The sequence below is a fragment of the Staurois parvus genome, unplaced genomic scaffold (assembly GCF_062004578.1).
Source record: "Staurois parvus isolate SC_StPar_1 unplaced genomic scaffold, SC_StPar_1.0 ptg001021l, whole genome shotgun sequence".
Classification (NCBI taxonomy): domain Eukaryota; kingdom Metazoa; phylum Chordata; class Amphibia; order Anura; family Ranidae; genus Staurois; species Staurois parvus.
The window spans coordinates 241,529-263,980 of record NW_028318817.1 but is presented as its reverse complement, the minus strand read 5'-3'; the positions used below and the strand labels follow the sequence as shown (position 1 = coordinate 263,980).

At 44.6% G+C, this 22,452-nt stretch overlaps 1 protein-coding gene across 1 annotated transcript in view; it reads left to right on the top strand.

The window, feature by feature from the left end:
• TAOK2 (TAO kinase 2) overlaps window positions 1-18,772 on the top strand; it is a 107,676-nt gene extending 88,904 nt beyond the window's left edge. The window contains exons 18-20 of the mRNA XM_089657684.1: window positions 13,526-13,738; window positions 17,117-17,299; window positions 17,380-18,772. Of these exons, the coding sequence (XP_089513810.1) occupies window positions 13,526-13,738; window positions 17,117-17,299; window positions 17,380-17,922 (939 nt within the window). The 3' untranslated portion in view covers window positions 17,923-18,772. The remainder of the gene's footprint in view (window positions 1-13,525; window positions 13,739-17,116; window positions 17,300-17,379) is intronic.
• The last annotated feature ends 3,680 nt before the right edge of the window (window positions 18,773-22,452 follow it).

Sequence of the window (22,452 nt, the reverse complement as noted above, 5' to 3'; positions counted from 1 at the left end):
GTCCATTTTGTGCCCCCCTCATGCTTAAAGCGGAGTTCCACCTAAAAAACATAAAAAAAAATGTCAGCAGCTACAAAAACTGTAGCTGCTGACTTTTAAAATACAGACACTTACCTGTCCCTCGGTCCAGCGGTGTCCTCACCACGGTTGGTTTCACCGGCCGTCTCCTCTCCCTGGCGCCAGCATCTTTAGTGTGGGCACCTGGCGGTGACAGCTTGTGGCTTCACATCCGGGTGCCCACTGCACATGTGCGAGAAGCGCTGCGCTTTGTGAATGGCCCCGTAGTTTTCTGGGACCTGTCACGTGTCCCAGAAGACCACAGGGAGGGAGAGGGGGAGGACAACTTCCGCTTCCGATCGCCCTAGGCTCTCTAGCTGTTGTGGAACTACATTTCCCATGAGGCATTGCAAAGATTGCAAGCCATAGCTGTAACTGTCAGTTTTGTAATCTTTGCAATGCCTCATGGGAAATGTAGTTCCACAACAGCTAGAGAGCCTAGGCCAGGGGTAGGCAACCTGAGAGCCGCAGGACTACAAGTTCCATCATGCCTCTGCAAGCCATAGCTGTAACTGTCAGTTTTGTAGAGGCATGATGGAACTTGTAGTCCTGCGGCTCTCAGGTTGCCTACCCCTGGCCTAGGCTCTCTAGCTGTTGTGGAACTACATTGCCCATGAGGCATTGCAAAGATTACAAAACTGACAGTTACAGCTATGACTTGCAGAGGCATGATGGAACTTGTAGTCCTGCGGCTCTCAGGTTGCCTACCCCTGGCCTAGGCGATCACAGCGGAAGTTGGAGTCAAATTCGGGTACCCGCCCCCCAAAGGTGCCAATCCTTAATGGGGAGCGGAGGACAAAGGCTTAAAACGGAACTTCCCCTTTTGAGTGGAGCTCTGCTTTAAGTGCCCAAGGCGACTACCTCTTCTGCCTACTGCTGGGCCCTGACTAAACCAAGCCATTCAGCAAAACGTCATTCATATGAGTTGGGGCAAACTATGTAGCACTGGCCTGCTTTTGTTCAAGCGATTAAAGGGGAACTGTAGTCAGAAAATGAAGTCCTGCTAGATTACTACAGGCTGGCACCTTTTGCAGGTATAGCTATGTAGAACATTAAAAATAAGTGCCTACAAATAAATTAATAAATATTAAAAAAAAAGAAAGAAAAATAAAAACAAGTGCCTACAATATATAAAAGCCAGCAATACACTGTCTTACCCTGTTTTGCACATGCTCCGTTGTTAGGCGCTGTGCCAAATTAGTAGAGGCTGATCTGCTGACAGCCTAAAGATTTATTGCTGCTCAGGGGCTCTGGGCTTCAGCAAAATGGCCGCCTCCAGCAAGAAGAAACCGGAACAATGCTGGAAGCAATTTACAGCACACACTTATTTTGGTAGGATCATTATTAACGTGGAATGTATGTTCCTTTGTAAAGCCCATTATTTTTTATGAGTAAAGTTCCACTTTTAACATTTTTTTTTCCCCCAAAAGAAACTAAACACCTGTTACTATAGCTGTCTAGAAGGTATTAGCTTTAAATGGACAAATTCAAGGCCAACAAGCTGCTATGTCCATGTAAGACAACCCCTCTACACTGTTGGAGGAAGTGAAGAAAATACCAGATTTTCTGGCAGGATCAACAGATAATAAAACGGTTAAGAGGAGCTCTGAAAAACAAAAAATGCTGTCTTACTGCTACTGACGGATTGTATCACATACTTCATTTCTCGTTTTGTTCCGAGTTCCGCTTTTAAAATATGGCAAGCGCAAAGCATGCATCCACAATGCAAATGAGGCATTTGTGCCGGAAGGATCTTGCAGAATGTAGCCATTGTAATTGCATCCATTGCAAAGGACCGGCCTCACATCAATAATGTCAACTTTTCAATAAAACTTTATGGATTTGGTCATGCACACAGAAACCCTGTGGGCTGAATGAGAAAAATCGGTTGATTTACCCATCTGTGCTAAACACTGAGGAGGCCTTGCTGGCTGTTTTATTCCGACAGCTGCGGCATCTGTGGCTGGCTAATATAAATATATAATTATCTTTTTTTTAATTAATATATTTATATATATAAAAAAAAACACTTTTTTTTCCCCTTTTTAAAAGTGATCGCAGTGATCACATACCCTTTGTTCTCAGCTGCATAAGGAGTTCAAATAGCTGGGGGAGGAGAAACGGTAGGTTTTGTATGGTGAGGTTGAGTACCGTTTCATGGATAAGACCCCCCCACAGCTTGTACCACCTGACACTCGCGCTCTCAATGACACCTAGTGGCTACTTGTGTGTAAGACCGCTCTCTATTATATCACTGCTTTGTGTTATCGCTTTTACTTCTCTGTGTTTCATTAGCCTGTATAAGTATCACAGGAAAGACAGCTGGGAGTAGCTCATTAGCCCTTTCTGTGCCTGAGACCAGCCTCCCCGAAACCGCAAACTTATGTTTAAAAAAAAAAAAAAAAACAGAACAAAACAAAACACCCTTTTTGTGGTATTACACCTCTTTTTATTTTGATCTTAATAGTTGTGTATCTTATTTTTTCTTTAATTTATTTTCTCCCCCTCGCACATTGTAAAAAAGTAAATCTGCTGACATTTCTGTGTTTTTTTTTTTTTATTTTATATTTTTTTTTTACCAACACAAAATATATATATTTATCTTTTTTAACCCCTTTGCCGACCTTGAGGGGAGCAGGCATGGGCGGCAAAGGTGTTAAATTTAATTTATTTGTTTCTTAAATATATATATTTCACATCATTATTTTTTGTTCTAGTCCTTCTCCCCCGATGTAATTGAGTCTTTGTGTTTTTTATTTGTGTGTTTTGTTTTTGTTTTGTTGTTTTTTTTTTTTTTCTTTTTTGTAATAAACATTTTGCTGGAAATGAAATCCATCCAGTTTGTGTCATTTCTTTACATTTTACACCATTTTGTCTTTGTGTGTATTGAGGGAAATTGGGAGGGGAAAAAAAAAAAAGTCTACGGGGAATAAAAAGGCTGTGTCTGGGCAGGGAAACGGTTAATGGTGCAACGGTCTGCGTTTTTGGTGCTTTGATCAAGGAGCAATGCTGTGCGGACATTAAGCAAGGGACTTTTTGAGTTTGTCTTTTGCACTTCTTAACCTGCGTATTCCCACAGCATATGAATGTTAAATGCCAACTGTACTTTCAGTTTGAAACCCAACTCCATGACAGTGAAAAAAAATTCCCCCCAGCGGGGCCCTCCTGCACTGCAAAGGTTAAATGCTTGCTGTATCTAGGGGTAAGTGGTGAAGCAGCTTTACCTACCTTACACCCAGCTCCAGCCCTCCTCTGCCCAAAGCTCCTGTCTATGGACAGAGTATCCGCTTCATCATATAGAATATAGGGATGTTAACCATGTGTTGTATGTGTAGGCAGCTGAAGTGCAACCAGAGCCCAGTCGCAGCTTACAGAGCAGCTGCAGGGGAGCAGTCACAGTGCTGGACATGGACAAGTATTTCCTCCTTAATCCTCTGCCCCTAGACTAAATGAACCATTAAAAGTGGTTGTAAAGTCTATATATGGCTATATATATATATATATATATATATATATAAAATTTTGTTTGTAAAAATAAATTCACTTTTTTTAACCTGCAAAAAAAAGGTGTGCATTTATCTTTATTATTGTGGGGGTTTTTTTGTTATTTTTTTTAACAAAAGGTGAAAACAATAATAAATGCACATCTTTTTGCAGGTACATTATTATTAGGAGCCTGTACAGCATTGCACCCACAATCAGCATATTGCAGGTGCGATCTCAGGCTCCTGCAGATTGTCAGTGTAGCGGTCTGCCCGTACCTCTTACCGGCGGGCAGTTACTGATTGACCGGAAGGATCAATGAACTACCTAGAGCTCTCAGCGGTGCCCTGGTAGATTGAGAACTACAAGCCATCAGATGCAACGGCTGACAAGAATTGTAGTTCTCCCATTCACAGAAATGTTTTCTAAATTGTGATATCGGGTGTGGGGAGAAGATCTGCTTGCTGTCACAATGGGGGGGGGGCTGCCCCAACAGTAACATCTTATACCCTGACTAGGGGTGGACTGACCATTTGGATACTCGGGCACAGCCCGGGGTCAGTAGGGGGCCCCATGAGATGCCCCTGGTACCTTTTTCATAGGCTTTTTTGAGTTTGGGCAAGGACACAGGGGCCCCATGATCCCCTATTGCCCGGGGGCCTCATTAGTTGTCAGTCCGCCCCTGACCCTGACTGTTGGTGTACCATGTATTGAAAGGTGAACTTATCCTTTAATGCATTCTTTGCATCGGTAAAAAAAACTTTCATGATCAGCCACCCACCCCCCTCTTTCCCCTGACCTCCAAAGTACCAACCCCCCCCCCCCCCCGACCTCCAAAGTACTTACCTGAGCCCGATCATGATATAGCACCATCCCCAAGAACAATAGCACTGCTCTCACACTTGAAGGCAGCAGCGGGAACCATTGGCGTTTGCTGCTGTCAATCAAATCCTGTGAGTGGAGGGCCGCGCTGAGCCCCACTGTGTGTCAATAGATGCGCACAGCCCAGCTCAGGATTAAGCCCACTTGTGTGCTTGCTATGGGGGCACACGGAGATTGCCGGTGGGTGACCTCCAGAAGAGGAGGCTCAGGGCTGCTCTGTGCAAAACCATTGCACAGAGCAGGTAAATATCACTTGTTTGTTTAAAAAATAAAATGTAATCTTTTCAACCACTTTAACCTTTGCAGTGTGGGACGGGGAGAAGGGTGGATTTTTTCATTTTCATGGAGTTGGGCTTTAAATCCTCACCATACATTCCAGGGATTTCAAAACGAGGTTTTACAGGTTTTTGTGCTGCAGAGGAGATCCTTTGTATTCTGTGTGGAAGCTGTGGCCTCTCTGCAAGGGTCTGACACACCCTCTGCAAAAGGGCTAGGACCAGGGGGGACTGACCATTCGAGCACTCGGGCACTGCCCGAGGGCCTGGGGTCAGTAAGGGGCCCCATGAAATGCCCCTGGTACCTTTTTTATAGGCTTTTTTGAGTGTGGGCAAGAGCACGGGCCCCATGATCCCTTGTTGCCTGGGGGCCCCATGAGTTGTCAGTCCGCCCCTGGCTAGGACTCAACAGTCTTCAGGGAGCTATAGGTCCAACTCAGCAGGGGGCATGGTGGACATCTGTAGGTAGGCCACTGACCCCTCACATAGAGCAAGGATCCTTCTCTACAACTTTCAGGCAGGGAACAGGCTTTTTTACTCAGGCTGTGGTTGCTTTCTGAGAAAAAAAAAAACTTCAAGACTTTTCACTCATTTTTGCTTTGATACACCTGGAACACGTAAGTAAAATTCCAGTGTAGACCTAACTAGTCTTAAAAATGTTCCTCCCCCCTCACTAACACCTATGCTGATTAACCTGTGTAAGGCTCGGTTCACATATTTGTGGGAATTACTGTGATTTCCCCACCCGCAGTGAGAATGCACTGACCAATCAGAAGTAAGGAGAGAGAGAGCCACTGGGATTTTAAATTCCCCAGACCTGTAAAGCGGCTTTTCATTGTGTGACAACGTGGGATCGGTGCAAGGAGGTTTCCCGCACCACTCCTATGTGAACGCAGGCCTAGGCTCACACAAGAGCGGTGGGGACACCACATGCAGTTTGGACAAGAATCGCACCTCATTCCTGTTCAAATCGTATGCTCTTCTTTGCAGTGTGATCTGCACCCATTCATTTTGTATGGACACAAATTGGGCTGCAAAGTATCCGTTTTAGTTATCGGGAGCGTTTTCGCAAGCACTTGTACTCGATATCGGTGCATCCCCTACATTCTACCATTGAGTCACTATAGTGACTGTTGTCAGGTTTTCAAGGTACAGTCATGCCTTTTAGTTCCCCTGCATCCTGATGAAGGTGGTTGTCATATCAGTTATCAAAAGTTACTTTTGTTTTTGGCCAACAGTACAATTTTTGATCCAATCCCCTAATGTACCAATATACTTGATCAGCAAAGGGTTTCAATAATTCTGTTCAGGTTTTGCATAGGTAAATACACATATACACTTGGCTTTATAAGTACATTTGTAATGCAAATGCATTTCTTTTACCTTTTAAAGGAGTTCTGTGGTCACAACACTTGCTTTTTTTTTTCACGTCAGCATTGTAAAAATATAAACAATAGTTATATATGGTAATCCAATATAATTACTTGAAGAATCTCCTTTCATGTTGTGAGTGCTGCCTGTTTGCCAGCCATCTTTTTCCAGGACTTCCTGCAATCCCTCCATGCTTTGCAGTTTCTCCATGTCTAAGGACTACATATCCCATGGTACCTTGCTGCCTGCAAGCTGTGATTCCTGAAACTGCTCTTCTAAGCCCTTCTGCAATTCAGAAGGTAGGATCTGTGAAATGTGTGACACAGCAATGCTACTCACAGGGCATAGTGACTACATGTCACAGGATTTAATATTTTGAACATAGATATGCTTCAAAGAGAACTTTATTCAATTTTAAACTTTTACCAAATAAACATCCTGGTTTGGGCCTGTAACGCACAGGCAATCCTGCTGATGGTGACAATTTGCCAGTGATTGGATCACTATGAAGGGCAGGGCTGGCGTGTTGAGCAAGGCAGGACTCCTTTGCTGTGGCTTTTCGACCTGTGAAGGAGCAACCATTCGCTTATCCGTATTATGGAAACAGGCAAGTATTTGCATTGTGCTTTTTAGAGATTGCCAGCAACAGAATGTGTGTTCTAAGAGCAGACACCACAAGATACAAGCTGTTACCTTTATTAGAAAAGACTCTTCTGTGGTCTTCACTCTACTTTTCCTTATTTACCAGTGCCTGACTTGATGGCTAAGCTCTGTTATCAACCATCGTTCTTTCCAGTGATGTATATTGGCTTAGCTTTGAAGTCAAGTCCAAGTAGCAAAATGATTTCCAGTCACGGAAGGGCTCAACCTTTCTAACCCAGAGAAACTATTGAAATAACTTTCTCAGAGAACATTACATTAGAGTGATTAGTGTGATGAATACTACTAGGCAGTAGAAAGAAATCCTCTTACATTGGTGGCCTCTGGGAAGAATTCCCCTTATGTTGGTGGTCATTTGTAAGAATGCTCCCTACATTGGTGGCCATTGGGAAGAATGCCTCTTCCATTGGGAAGAATGCCTCTTACATTGGTTTCCATTGGGAAGAATGCCTCTTACATTGGTTTCCATTGGGAAGAATGCCTCTTCCATTGGTGGCCATTGGGAAGAATGCCTCTTCCATTGGTGGCCATTGGGAAGAATACCTCTTCCATTGGTGGCCATTGGGAAGAATACCTCTTCCATTGGTGGCCATTGGGAAGAATGCCTCTTACATTGGTTTCCATTGGGAAGAATGCCTCTTCCGTTGATGGTCAGTGGAAAGAATGCCCCTCAGATTGATGGCCACTGGGAAGAATGCCCCCTTTCTGAGGGTCAGTAATTGCTCAAGGAGCGCCTAGCAACTGCAGGAACCTGAAGTTTCCACAGAAACCTGATTTGAGAATGGGCTCAGATGTGGGCAAGTCCCTTGTCTTATAGTCAGGGGCCTCTGCTGCAGTCACACAAGACATTTTTTGCCAAACTCACCAAATTACTTGTGGATACTGACTACAAGGGCTCTAAACATGCTAAAAGAAGCTGGGCCCTTGGTTTTGGTGACCATTCTAGTCTCAGGGCCCCAAACGCTTCTCTTTGATTTGTTTTTGAGGAACTGCAGTCTTCTGTTACCTCAGACATACAAGAGACCTTTTCAGGTCTTATTGAGGAAGTATCTCCTTTATTGGACTGCTTTCCCCAGCCATGGGTCTTTCAGAGCCCCTATGTTTGGAAAGACCTTTCCACTACACCTGCTATTCGACTTTTACCTCTAGGCAGACTGGAAGCAACCTAAAGGGTTCTGGCAGCCACCTGAGCATGTGGAAACTGTTCCCCTTTGAGAGTCAAATTATTAAACAGTGGTCTATACCAGCCTTTCTCAACCAGGGTGCCTTGAGGTTTCTTCAGGGTTGCCTTGGCAAAATGTCTAAAAATTGCCCAAAACTTTTATACAAGCCAGTAGGTGGAACAAGCACGCCTTTTAGTTACACAAAGCCACAGGTTTTCATTGTGCGCCATTATGACCTTCTAGCCACCGGCGTCCTGACAACCATTGACATCAGTTGATAAGGAGGATGTCAGCTGCCTGCACAGCATCCTAGTTTGACCCTCCCCTGTCCCTCTCCATCAGTGCTGGGGTTACATTATCTCAGTGATGGAGAAAAACTGAGGGAGAAGAGAAACACTGGAATACTAGTCAGTACCAGTGTGCAAAACAGTATTTGCTTTAAAAGTATAAATCACCTATAATTTGGGTTGTCATACATGTGTAGATGTTGCTGCGTTTTATAAAACTATTAGAGTAGTTTTTCACAGTTTAGAATGGGGTACCCTTTTAAACTTTTGACAGTCTAGAGGCACCCCATTTTAGAATGCGGTGCCTCAAGACTGCCCATAATTTTAAAGACTGACTTGACTGAAAAAAGGTTGAGAAACACTGGTCTATACCCACAGTAGATCGACCTGTGACCCACCTTAACAGCAAAATCATCAGGCCCCATAGAAGCCCTGCTTACATTTTAAGGATTTTTACTAACCAGCAGTTGGAATTTCTCCTTAAAACCCATTTTAACTGGCAAGCACTATAGGTAAATCTCTCAACAGATTTATCCACTGCAGTGGTAAACCTGTTCTTGATAGATCAGAGGTTTGTTGTCCATGCAGGTGTGCAGAGCAAGCACTGGTTAAGGGGCTGGGAGGCAAATGCTATTTCCAAGGAGCACTTGGATCGCTTGGCATGTGAGGGAAACAGTCTCTTCCAACCCTTGATGTCATCGGAGATATCATGGAAGGCCGGAGTGTACACCTGTCGTAAGAAGTCCAAAGAAAGGTCAGTGGAATCCTATCTTTGTCCCTCATTTACCTCTAGAGCAGCCGCATCCACTGCCCAAAGGCTGGTTTAACGCAGCCCACAAGACTGGAATAAAGAAACTTGAGCTTTCCGAGAAGCCTTTAGCGTATGAGGGCGTGCCCCCACTTTTCCAAGTTGGGTTATGGTTATACATTTCTTTCTGGTGCTTAGGTAGTTGTTTTTTGTTTTTTAGCATTCTGCTGCAGGGGTACCCCTTTAGATTCTCTGGCAAATTTCTTGCCTCTGGCACTCCTCTTGGCTATGCACCCTCTTCTTTTCTTTGCCATTTCAGAAATTATTGGACATTCCTCTTCATGCATGAGTCTCCTCCAGCTCAAAGCTCTGGCTCTTGTTCCTGTTAGTTTGACCTCTGGAGCTATGTTCTACCTGGCCATCACTCTCTCTTTTTGAGAAATTCGCTTCCCTTGGGGTATGTAAGTTCATCAATGGTACCTAGTGTATCTCGGTGTCATCCTTCACCAGAGGGACCCCTTGACTTGCCCAGGATTCTGGAGCCAGCCTTGGCTGTTGTCCACTCTAATAAGATTTTAAATCCTTAGTGTCTCCCCTGCACACCTGGTACTGTGAAGTGTGAGCTCCTATTTCTTTTGTTGTGCCTTTTCTTGGTACCCCCTTGGGGACACCATCAAGATCTTGCTTTTATCAAGTTTCAGTGTAGAAAATTGCCCATTGCCTGCAGATGAAGTTAACCAGCATACGTTGGGGTGGGGGGTAGTCCACAACATGGTTGCACACGGACCCCTTGTCATCAGACAGGAAATTACCCATCTCTTGAAGGAACAGTTGGGGTCAAGGGGCTGCCTTCTCAAAGGAACCTTCCTTTCTCCCCCTGCTGCTAAGTCCACCTGGCCCCCTTGCTCCACCGTTATAGGTTTAGTTCCTGAGCAGACCTGTATGCCTGCCTCTAAGCATCAGGTAGTTCCTGGCCTGATCTCTCACCTTCCCCATCAGATGCTTGGCAAGGATCCTTAAGGGTTCCTCTCATTGGAAAATGATCATCTCTTTGATTGAAGGTGCAGCAGAAGAGGTACCATGGTCTTACCTTGGTGTCTTGGTTCTACCCCGGCTGAACCCTCTAAGGAGGATCTTCTGGAGGTCATCTTTTCCCAACTGGTAGCTTCTTGACATGGAGGGAGAGAATCCTGTACCAAGGTCTGTCTCAGAAACTACAATGTGGGCATCGTATGTCAGAGAAGGGCCCCAGACTGGATGGAACAAACCAGTTTCCTGTTGCAAGTTTCCTCCATCAGCAACAGGGAATGCCTTAAGAACTCCATGTGACCTGTCCACTGAGGGTTAGGCCCATCTATGGCAGACCTAAAGATTTGTGAAGAAGGCCCTTCTGGTGCTGTTCTCTTTTTCTGGATTCAGGTGAATATTTTTCACTTTCCCGATTAAGTCTCCTTTCCCTTGTAACACCGATGCTTCTGCTTCGTTGGACTGGAGCATTTTTAGTCCTGTGACTCTTGAAGTCAAGGTTAGACAGGATTATCTGTTCAGGATTCCTCCTAGGGTTCACCCCTAGAGGTGCTTCTTGCATACTGGTGAGTGTACTTGCTTTTTCAGCTCAGGTTTGTAACTAGTCTCAGTAGTCCCATGCATCTTACAGGAACATCTTGTAGGAACAAGTTCAGGCTTCTTTGCTGAACTTAGGAACAATTTTCACATCTTTCACAGGTTGTGGTTTCTAATCTATTTCAGAGCTCTCCCTGGCAAGGTGATTGTGCAGAAAGTTTGTTGAGGTATGGAGTTCTCGTTTTTTGAGCCTTATGGGATTGGGCTGTAGCTTACATGGGGTTTCCTTCCCCTCCTGGCTGCAAAATGAAGTAGTGGGAGAGGAAAGAAAAGGTAGCTATACACACTCACTTTTTTTAGTAACACTATTTGGGACTTGCAAGTTTACTCCAACCAACAACACTGACAAAAGTACTGGGCATTGGCTATATACAAGACTTCCACTTCTTCTAAGCTTGGTGTCAAGCTTCATAGGACTGTTAGGGTCTGTGTTAACAGGCTTTTGTTGGCTGTGGGAATACAAAACCTGCTTGAAGCAGGCCAGACGCAGATCAACTGCAAGTCGAATGCATCTGTCGATAAATTTTGAAAGATCTCAGGAGTATCTCAAACTGATGCTTTTGACAATAGGCCATTTAACTGAAAGAAAGGGGTACGATGACATTAAGATCAGCCATACAATTTTCCAAAGGATGCTTTTCCTGTTATGTGTAGGACCCACTTAGTTCTCTCTTTAAATGTTTATTCTGAGTTTCAGAAAAGACAGCATAATAAATTTGAATGAAAATTGTTCAACATTCTCTAAGAACAGTGCCATAGAAATAAAGGTTCAGGAAAACCTTGAAATGCAACATAAGTAAAACCATCCTTACAATGTATAGTGTAAACAAAACATTCCTGCATAAATGAAGACGTAAGTTTCCTCGCATGTAATATGGAGAAAAAAACTAACCATAGGTTGGAGGACTCTCGACGGAGAAGGAGATTACATAAGAAAGTAGCTTTATAAATGCGACTGAAAGCAAGCTTAGCCAAAGTGTTAGACTTAGCATCAACATGTATGGAAATAAATGGTATGAGGGAAGGAGCAATTGGCACCCCATTTTGCGGGGAAAAGGAAATCCAGGAAACCGATGGGGGGAAAAAAAGAAATAACCACAACAGATCATGAATGTCAAGGGGACTTGAACTTTAATCTGCCCAGGGAGTTGGTCAATCTGGCATTAAGGTACCACTTTGTGTATTGGAAAGATTACATTAAAGCCTTTCTTCCATAGGGGAGAAGGTATGTTCAATGTAGGAGCACCATCTGGTAGAGAATCTGTTTGTAGGGACATAGTTCTGCAGTTCAGTGTCCAGTTTCTCTTGGTAACCAATGGGGAAAATAAAAACAGATCATGAATGTCAAGGGGACTTGAACTGTAATCTGCCCAGGGAGTTGGTCAATCTGGCATTAAGGTACCACTCTGTGTGTTGGAAAGATTACATTAAAGCCTTTCTTCCATAGGGGAGAAGGTATGTTCAATGTAGGAGCGCCATCTGGTAGAGAATCTGCAATTCAGTGTCCAGTTTTTCTTGGTAAAGTTGTGTAAGGTCCTTCTTAACTGTAGTGATTGTAGGTGCAGAAGATGTCCACATCTTCAAAATGTTCTTGCGAGCTGCTAAAAGGCATAGATGGACCCCTTGGGGAATAAAGCCAACATTTTCCACAGGACATGCGTGTCCAGGATCATTGTAGCTAAATGGTAATGAGAGGCGTCTTGGGAAGGATTCACCCAGTGATGCCATAAATGAAAGTAATGACTTGGTCCCAAAAGGTTGAGATTGGGGAGCACAGCCAAAAACGTCGAAACAGTGAAGGATTGGGAGTCCCACTTTGAGGACACTTTGCCGGGTGACTAGTGGTGTCCGAAGAGAGAAACGGGATAAATGCCCTATGTATCAATTTGTACTGAGTCTCTCTCCATAGTTCATTTGTTATATACTTGCAAACTTTCAGATAGCCCTCCAGAATCTTGTCTCTCAGGTTGTCTTCTGAAAGATCTTTTCACCATTTCACAAAGAGTGTATCGGGCGTGGTGGCAGAAACTACCGATTACAATGATTTAGAAGCTTCAGAGATAGAGTATGAATGTTTGGTTAACAAGTGATCAATCGGAGAAAGGCAGAACCTCTTCAAACTATCTGGACAGCAAGACCTAATACAGGAGAGCATCTGATGGTAGTATAGAAGATGTGAGGGCGGAAGATGGAACTCTGCTTATCTCAGAAAAGGATTTTGGTTTCAGGGTATGTTGATGGAACAAGGAGAATGCTTTCACCAGGCCTTTTGTGCGCCAAAGGCTAAATGCCTTGTGTTCCATGCCTTGCGCAAACATTGGTTTGTCATGAATTTCCAGATAATGAGAAATGTGGGGGAAAGATTTAGCTTCTTCCTGGTCTCCTTCCAGGCTGTCACCATATCTCTTAGCAAAATATTCTGTTGCATGACTTTCGGAATGAATTGTAATTTGCTGTGTAGAATGCCAGACAGGTGGAAGGGAAATACGAGGTTAGACTCCAGAACAAAGTTAGTATATGTTGAGGAATGAGAAAGCCCATTCAAAAAATATCTCACTAAACAAGCCAGATTATACAGCCTAATATTCGGAAGATTAGTACCTCTTTCGCTCTTCGGAAGACTTAATTTGGACAATGTAATACGTGGCCTTTTACTTCTCATTTTTATATAATATGGAGATTATCTAGGGAATAGATCCAATGCCTTTGTTAGCTTAGACAGAAAATGTCCTTGAGGCATGCAATTTACTTTTCTCTGGACCAGAACTGCTGCAATCTGAGTGGTTGTACTTGATGGACCTGTGCCTTGTTCTCAATTATTTAGCTGTGTAACTATGACCTGTGTGTCGCAGGTGCGATTGACATTCTCTTCTGTCCTTGTTCTCCCCTTTTTCACCTCTTTGCTCCCTCTCCCTTTTCCATGTGTCTGCTTTTCCCTTCTGCACACCTACACCTCCCCTTCCCTTCTTTCTCCAGTCCAAGGAGCTGCAGATCAAACGACAATTCCAGGACACCTGTAAGATCCAGACCAGGCAATACAAGGCCCTCCGCAACCACCTGCTGGAGACCACGCCCAAGAGCGAGCACAAGAGCATCCTGAAGAGGCTGAAGGACGAGCAGACCCGCAAGCTGGCAATCCTGGCTGAGCAGTATGACCACAGCATCAATGAGATGCTTTCCACCCAGGCAGTACGTATTTGTCTTTTCAATGATGTCGTCCTGATCACAAATTTCTTGTAGTATGTGTATCCCAAGACCTTGTTCTTCAGTAGCCAAGTTCAAGTAAACATATAAGTATTCATACCCTCAAGCATGTTATCTTTGAAGATAAATTATAGCAGCTGTTTAATGGTGTCTTTTATAGTCATAAATGTCAGCTGTGCTTTTCCTACAACTTTAGCTAAACCCACCCTTTAACGTAAAAGTCCATTTACCCCTGATTCACACGTGTGTTCCTGTGGGCCGCGTCTTGCGCAGGCACCAGAGCCCATTTATTTGTGAACCCCCGGTTCACATATGTGTGTTCCTGTGGGCCGTGGCTTGTGCGGGCACCAGAGCCCATTCAATTGAATGGACTCCTGTGCCCTGGGACACGAAGGGAAGAAGTCCCTGCACTTCTTTGGAAACCGCAGCCCACACTAGAACCTTGGTTCCCAGTGCGGTTGCAATTTCCAGTGTGGACGGCGTGCCATTAGAATTAATGACACCCACCCGCGGGTCCGCGTTCTTCTGTGTGAGTGGTGCGGCTGTACGGATTTTTGTGCAGATCCATAGTGGCACCACCCGCACAAATGTGAACCTAGCCTTTCACTTACCCCAACCACAGGGTGGCTACGCTGCTGCGTGGTTTCACTGCAAAACAAACAATGGTGTCACTTTTAAAGGAAGAAGAAAAATAACAGATCTACTGGCAGGATCAACAGGTAATAAAATGATAACACAGGGGAACTCAGGAAAAAACAAAAACTGCTGTGTTAACCACTTGCCAACCGTGCTATAGCTGAAAGATGGCTACAGCGCGGTTGTCCAGTTCTAGGAGGGTGTCCATGGACATCCTCCCAGAACGCACCCCCAGCGGCGCACATCCGGTGTTATCGGTGATCGCTGATCACATGACAAGGTAAAAGGCCAATCAATGCTGCTTTTTACCCCGTGATCAGCTGTGCCCAATGATACAGCAGATCACTAAGTAAATACAGTTGCTGGTTATCGGCAGCACTTTCCTCACAGCTGTCACAGCTTGAGGAAACTACTGCCGATAACCGGCAAATGTGACAGAGGGGATCTGCACTGATAATCAAGGTAGTGATTATTAGTGCCGCCAGTCGGGACCGCCTATCAGTGCCCATCAGTGCTGCCTCATCAACGCACATCAGTGAAAGAGAAAAATTACCTGTTTGCTAAATTTTATAATAGAAACAAAGAAAACTTTTTTTTTGCTCTTTTTTGGTTTATAGTGCAAAAAATAAAAAACCCAGCAGGGAGTACTTACCACCAAAAGAAAGTTCTATTTGTGTGAGAAAAATGATAAACATTTCATATGGGTACAGTGTTGCACGACCGCGCAATTGTCATTCAAAATGCGACAGAGCTGAAAATTGGCCTGGTCAGGAAGGGGGGAAATTGCCCGGTAGGCGAGGGGTTCATGGTGGTGACAGACTGCATAATATATTATTTCAGATTTTGCCCATGGTTCTGCCTTTAGGACAGCCGTACTAAAGAGAAAAACAGAGGCTGTTACTACTGGTTTCTCATTGGCTGGCAAGTATGTAGATATGAGGACTTTAATCCTGGCATTCCTGGTCAGTATAATTATTCCGGGTCAGTGATTCAGACCAGCAGTTAAAAGTATAACTAAAAGCAAAAGAAGGATTAGCACAGCTCTTGGATTCGTGGTTTTTATTCCCCTGTACCCCCAGTTAGGGAGATTCCACTCATCTTTGCGAGTGATCGTGAAAGAAAATCCCCAAATTTAGGGTTGTTGCCAAAACAGGAATAGAGAGGAAATTTTCCAATGAGGATACTAGTTCTGGTGACAACCAGACATTTCCTCTCACTTCCTTTTTTGCCAGCTAAGGGACAGGAGGTAGAGGAAATCTTCCAATGGGGATACTAGTTCTGGTGACAACCAGACATTTCCTCTCACTTCCTTTTTTCCGGCTATGGGACAGGAAGTAGAGGAAATCTTCCAATGGGGATAATAGTTCTGGCGACAACCAGGCATTTCCTCTCACTTCCTTTTTTTCGGCTATGGGACAGGAAGTAGAGGAAATCTTCCAATGGGGATACTAGTTCTGGTGACAACCAGGCATTTCCTCTCACTTCCTTTTCTCCGGCTATGGGACAGGAGGTAGAGGAAATCTTCCAATGGGGATACTAGTTCTGGTGACAACCAGACATTTCCTCTCACTTCCTTTTTTTCGGCTATGGGACAGGAAGTAGAGGAAATCTTCCAATGGGGATAATAGTTCTGGTGACAACCAGACATTTCCTCTCACTTCCTTTTTTGCCAGCTAAGGGACAGGAGGTAGAGGAAATCTTCCAATGGGGATACTAGTTCTGGTGACAACCAGACATTTCCTCTCACTTCCTTTTTTGCCAGCTAAGGGACAGGAAGTAGAGGAAATCTTCCAATGGGGATACTAGTTCTGGTGACAACCAGACATTTCCTCTCACTTCCTTTTTTCCGGCTATGGGACAGGAAGTAGAGAAAATCTTCCAATGGGGATAATAGTTCTGGCGACAACCAGGCATTTCCTCTCACTTCCTTTTTTTCGGCTATGGGACAGGAAGTAGAGGAAATCTTCCAATGGGGATACTAGTTCTGGTGACAACCAGGTATTTCCTCTCACTTCCTTTTTTCCGGGTATGGGACAGGAAGTAGAGGAAATCTTCCAATGGGGATAATAGTTCTGGCGACAACCAGGCATTTCCTCTCACTTCCTTTTTTTCGGCTATGGGACAGGAAGTAGAGGAAATCTTCCAATGGGGATAATAGTTCTGGTGACAACCAGGCATTTCCTCTCACTTCCTTTTCTCCAGCTATGGGACAGGAAGTAGAGGAAATCTTCCAATGGGGATACTAGTTCTGGTGACAACCAGACATTTCCTCTCACTTTTTTTCCAGCTATGGGACAGGAAGTAGAGGAAATCTTCCAATGGAGATAATAATTCTGGTGGCAACCAGGCATTTCCTCTCACTTCCTTTTCTCTGGCTATGGGACAGGAAGTAGAGGAAATCTTCCAATGGGGAACTGTGCTTGAATGGGATGGTTTGAGCTCATTCAAGCACAGTCAGAATTCCTGAGCCCTGATGATGAAAGGGGAAGTCTGTATGGCCCCAGAAACGTGTTGATTTTTTATTTTCTCCCCCTAATTGGCAGGTTTTTTTTTTCTTCATTAAAAACTTTGAACTCCTGTACATTGTTATCAGCTCTCATTGGACTATACAGTATATTTGGCCATTGAACGGTTTGGCCTGCTTGTAGACATGGAGAGCAATGTAAAGGCTTGTGAAATCACCTGTTGGGATGGGTAGAATCTGACTGAATATCATTTCTTTGCTAGTTGCGGCTGGACGAAACACAGGAGGCAGAGTACCAGGAGCTGCGGATTCAGCTTCAGAAAGAGCTGGAACTTCTGAACGCTTATCAGAGCAAGATCAAGATTCACACGGAGGCACAGCACGAGCGAGAGATCAAAGAACTGGAGCAGCGGGTGTCCATCCGGCGGGCCCTGCTGGAGCAGAGGGTGAGGCTTGCCCCTGGGCATTGGGAAGATTGTCAGCGTTTGGCTTTTTTCTGGGTACTGACTCACTGCTGTTTCCACAGATAGAAGAGGAGATGTTGGCACTGCAGAGCGAGCGCTCGGAGCGCATCCGAAGCCTTCTGGAACGCCAAGCCCGGGAGATTGAAGCGTTTGACTCTGAAAGCATGCGGCTGGGGTTCAGCAACATGGCACTCACTGGCATTCCTGCTGAGGCGTTCAACCAGGGCTACCCAGCCCCCCCTCCGGGCTGGCCTTCTCGCCCCGTGCCCCGCAGCGGCTCACACTGGAGTCATGGTGTACAAAACACAGGGGCTCCCCAGCTTTGGCGCCAACCGACACTACTCGCTCCTCCGTCCTCCTCGTGGGGTCTGCACCCGTCGGGTTCCTCCTCCTCTTCTGCCCTGCCTTCCTCTTCCTCTTCTTCTTCCTCCTCCGCCTCGCCGTCGTCTTCGTCCTCCAGCGGCCGGGCCGGCCTTCTGTTACTCCGTAATAGCCCCCAGCCCCTGAGGAGAGGAGCCACTGGTGGCCCATCTGAGTCGGGATTGAGCCGAAGCACCAGTGTCACTTCCCAGCTCTCTAATGGCTCCCACCTATCCTATTCCTGAGCCTTTCACTTATTGCCCCACCCTACCCGCGCTAGGTTGAAGCCTCTTTCCCTTGCCATTAACTTGTGCTTCTGTCAATATGACTTTTCCTCTCCAACCCCAAACTTATTACCCTGATCAGTTATCTCTTTGCCCTTTCCATGTTTTCTTCACTTTCAAATCTTTATTTAAATTCCATTTGTTACAAAACACCACTCCTCTTTACCCTGCTGGCGCCGGGCGAAGCCCCATGTACATAAAACTTTAACTCCACCCCTTCCTAATTATTGGTTCATATTTTTCTTGGTTAAGACCCTTGAACTGCCCAAGTATTTCACCCCATCTGTGGTAGAAGATCACACAGCTTGTTTTTCTAGCACTTTATTGGGTAAAATGCCGACATATATTTTTGGGTTTTTTTTAGTCCCTTTTATTATATGTTCAGTCGCTGTATCATTTTAATGATGTTGTCACTGGGTTTTTTTTTTGTTTTTTGTTTTTTGAGGGGTGGTTGTGAGTCTGTGTGTGCCGCAAATGTGCGAGAGATTGGGTGCGTGTTATAATTCTCTTTTTTTTAAATAGATAAGATTAAAAAAAAAATGTAATAAAAAGACAAACTATTAAGGAATGTATTAAAACAATAAAAAACTACTCAATATCCCCTTGGGGGGCGTCTCAGGCCAAGAGCCTAGGGTTTGTTTTTTTTGTTTTTGTTTTTTTTTTTGGCATTTTTTAATTTTATTTTTCGGAAGAGAGTATGAAGCAGGATGGAAGAACTTTGTGTCCCCCTGCTGACCTGGTGGTTGTAGAGATTTCAGAGACTTTACATTACAAAAATGTTGGATATTAAAGGATTAAACTGGAATGGAAACTTGCCTCTGTGTCATGAAACTCATGGGGGGGAAAGGAGGTATGGCCTTTGTTGTGTAGGATTAAACTGTACTTCAAAGCTGGCCTGTTGGAGGAACCAGCAAAGCTGAGCAAAAATAATCCAATTATATACCCTATGGGGGGGGGGGGGTTACTAAAACTGGAGCACTCAGAATCTGGGGTAGCTGTGCATGGGAGCCAGTCAGCTTCTACCTTCAGCTTTTTCAATTAAGCGTTGGCAATAAAACCTGGAAGCTGCTTTGCACACTCTAGTTTTAGTAAATAACCCCCCATATGTCTTAGTTTTCCCCCTAAACCTGCAAGTATCCTCTGGAACTGGAGAGAGTCCAGAGAAAAGCAACAATGCTGATAAGGGGACTGGATGACCCAAGTTACGAGGAACGACTACAAACATTAAACTTGCTCTCAGGGGCGGACTGACAACTCATGGGGCCCCTGGACAATAGGGGATTATGGGGCCCCCGTGTCCTCGCCCAAACCCAAAAAAGCCTATGAAAAAGCCAATGAAAGGTACCAGGGGCATCTCATGGGGCCCCCTACTTACCCTGGGCCCTCGGGACGTGCCCGAGTGGCTAAATGGTCAGTCCGCCCCTGCTTGCTCTCCCTGGAGAAGAGCCCCTTGAGAGGAGATGTGATGGTGATATACAAATACCTAAATGTAGATTCTAGCATAGGGACTAAACTATTCCATTTCAGGGAGCTTAACCCCTTGATGCCGACGTCACACAAATATGCGTCCTCACAGAACGGGGCTTTTTTCCGTGGGGCCACATATCTGCATGCCTGTCTTTCTGCACGGCGGACTCCCAGCACAAAGACCACGGTGTCACTGAGAGCACCGGGTCCCGTTCTAACGATCGGGACTCCCGATTCTGGGTCACATGATCGCTGTGATAGCCTATCACAGTGATCATTCACTGTATAGCCCGACCCCCTTGTTTTTGTTTTTCTCTCTATGAATGGAGGAGAGAGATACATTGTATCTCTCTAACTTCTGGCATAGAGGGGAAAAAAATGTTTGTAAAAACATATATATTAATAAATATTAAAAAATAGAAGAAAAAATACCTAGATCAAGGTTTGATCTAGTTCAGTGTTCGGGTCAAGGTCAGGGTCAAAAGTCAAGGTCAAAGGTCAGGATTTAAAAAAAAAAAAAGGGGTGAGTGTGTTTTAGGTAAAAAAAAACTAAATGTGCACTATTGTTTCTGGGCTGTACTCCGGGTACAGACAACAAATAACACACACATATATGGTATCGCTGCGATCGTCAGGAGATGGAGAATTTATTTTGTGTTGTTCTTTGGTGGTAGGTTATGGTAGTAACAAGAAATACACAGCTAAATAAAAAAATTATTTTTTTTTTACTATTTTGGGCCAGTTTTCCTTTGCTAATAGAAAAACAATCAGGAGATATCCATTACCATTTACCACCAAATGAAAGCCCAATTTGTCCTGAAAAAAACGCGGCATAATCCACCTGGATATACAAAGGTGTTGTGATGATCTGTACGGTTTTACTAACACACATCAACGTTGCAGAATTGTGCTTAGGCATTTAGATTTGTTTTACCCTTAGGCATGAAGGGGTTAACCCTTTGAGGACCGTAAGGTTTTGGAACGCCAAAAGAATCAATTTTATTTGTTTTTCAAGTTCGTACACTTCAGTTGCTGTAACTAAACCATTTCATGAAATAATTGGCAAAAAGCTAGATCCATTTGTTGATAAGAACTAATATTTTGACTCAAACCAAAAAAAAAAAAAGAAGAGTTTTAAGTTCTTAATCAGATGATACACGCAATTAAAAACATGGGACAAATACGTCCCTTGGTCCTCAAAGGGTTAAGAAGACGCAACCACTCCTTGAAATTGGAGAAGCGGTTCTCCCTTAAACTGCGTAGGGGGTTCTTTCCTGTTAGAGCGGTAAGTATGTGGAATAACCTTCCACAATCAGTGGTGTCAGCGGGAAGTGGTAATAAAAACTCTTTAGATGGCCATCTACAGGGATATGGGGAATGATATTGCTATAAATCACACACATACCTATGCATGAACTAGATTTATTTATTATTTATTTCAGGTGCTTATATAGCGCCATCAGTTTACGCAGCGCTATACATATATATTGTACACTCACATCAGTCCCTAACCCTCAAGGAGTGTACAATCTAAGGTCCCTAACTCACATTCATACATACACATACTAGGGCCAATTTAGACAGGAGCCAATTCACCTACCAGAATGTCTTTGGAGTATGGGAGGAAACCCACACAGGCACAGGTAGAACATGCAAACTCCAGGCAGGTGGTGCTGTGGTTGGGATTCGAACCAACGACCCTAGCACTGCCAGGCAGAAGTGCTAACCACTTAGCCACTGTGCTGCCCACTAGATGGACCGGTGTCTTTATTCAACTTGACCAGCTATATAACTACAGTGCTGTGAAAAAGTTTTTAAATGATTTCATTTATTAAGGGAAAAAAGCTGTCTAAACCTACCTGGCCCTATGTGAAAATGTTATAGCCTTCTAAACCCCCCTGCTGCATAACCCAAGTGTGCTTTAGCTCGAGGTCATGATCTGATGGCCAGACATTGTCCAGAATTCATGGTTCCATCAATTATGGTAAGTCGTCCAGGTCCTGAAGCTGCAAAGCAGCCCCAGACCATTACTCCCACCACCATGGTTGATTGTAGCCCCAGACCATTACTCCCACCACCATGGTTGATTGTAGCCCCAGACCATTACTCCCACCACCATGATTGATTGTAGCCCCCGACCATTACTCCCACCACCATGGTTGATTGTAGCCCCAGACCATTACTCCCACCACCATGGTTGATTGTAGCCCCAGACCATTACTCCCACCACCATGGTTGATTGCAGCCCCAGACCATTACTCCCACCACCATGGTTGATTGTAGCCCCAGACCATTACTCCCACCACCATGGTTGACTGTTGGTATGATGTTCTTTTTATGAAATGCTGTGTTAGTTTTACGCCAGATGTAACAGGACTCGCACCTTCCAAAAAATTAAATATAATTAAGATGTTCCTTGGCAAATGTGAGACGAGCCTTTGTGTTCTTTTTGGTCAGCAGTGGCATTTGCCTTGTAACTCACCCATAGATGCCCAGTCTCTTTCTTATTATTGAATCATGAACACTGACCTGAACTGAGGCCTGCAGTTCTTTAGATGCTGTTCTGGGTTCTTTAACCTCTTTCAGTACCAGAAGCGGTAACCCCCCCCAGAGCTACACTCGGGAATACTCTGCAGCTTCTCCAGCAATCCATGTTTAAGTTACCTTGTCCTGCGCTCCCGCGATGTCCCTCCTGCAGCGTCCCCAGCCATGTCCTCCGGCCGATGCCGGCATCCGTCTTCCGGGTTTCGTTCCTTGCAAGCGTTGGGACGTACGGGGGATGGAACTGGCGGGAAATTAAAAAATGTCAAAATGTGACATTCACTCAATACACTAAAATCACATAGTATTCCATTCCTGTATCAAACCATTTCACATACATTTTGTCCCGAGTGCTTTGTCCGGCGCCCTGCCTGCATTTTTACTGTTCTTTCTGCCTGGAAACTGAGAAACGTCCATGGCGTCCAAAAAGCGTCCCTTTAGGTAGACCGGCTAGAGAACAGCGATAGTAAATCAGAACCACTT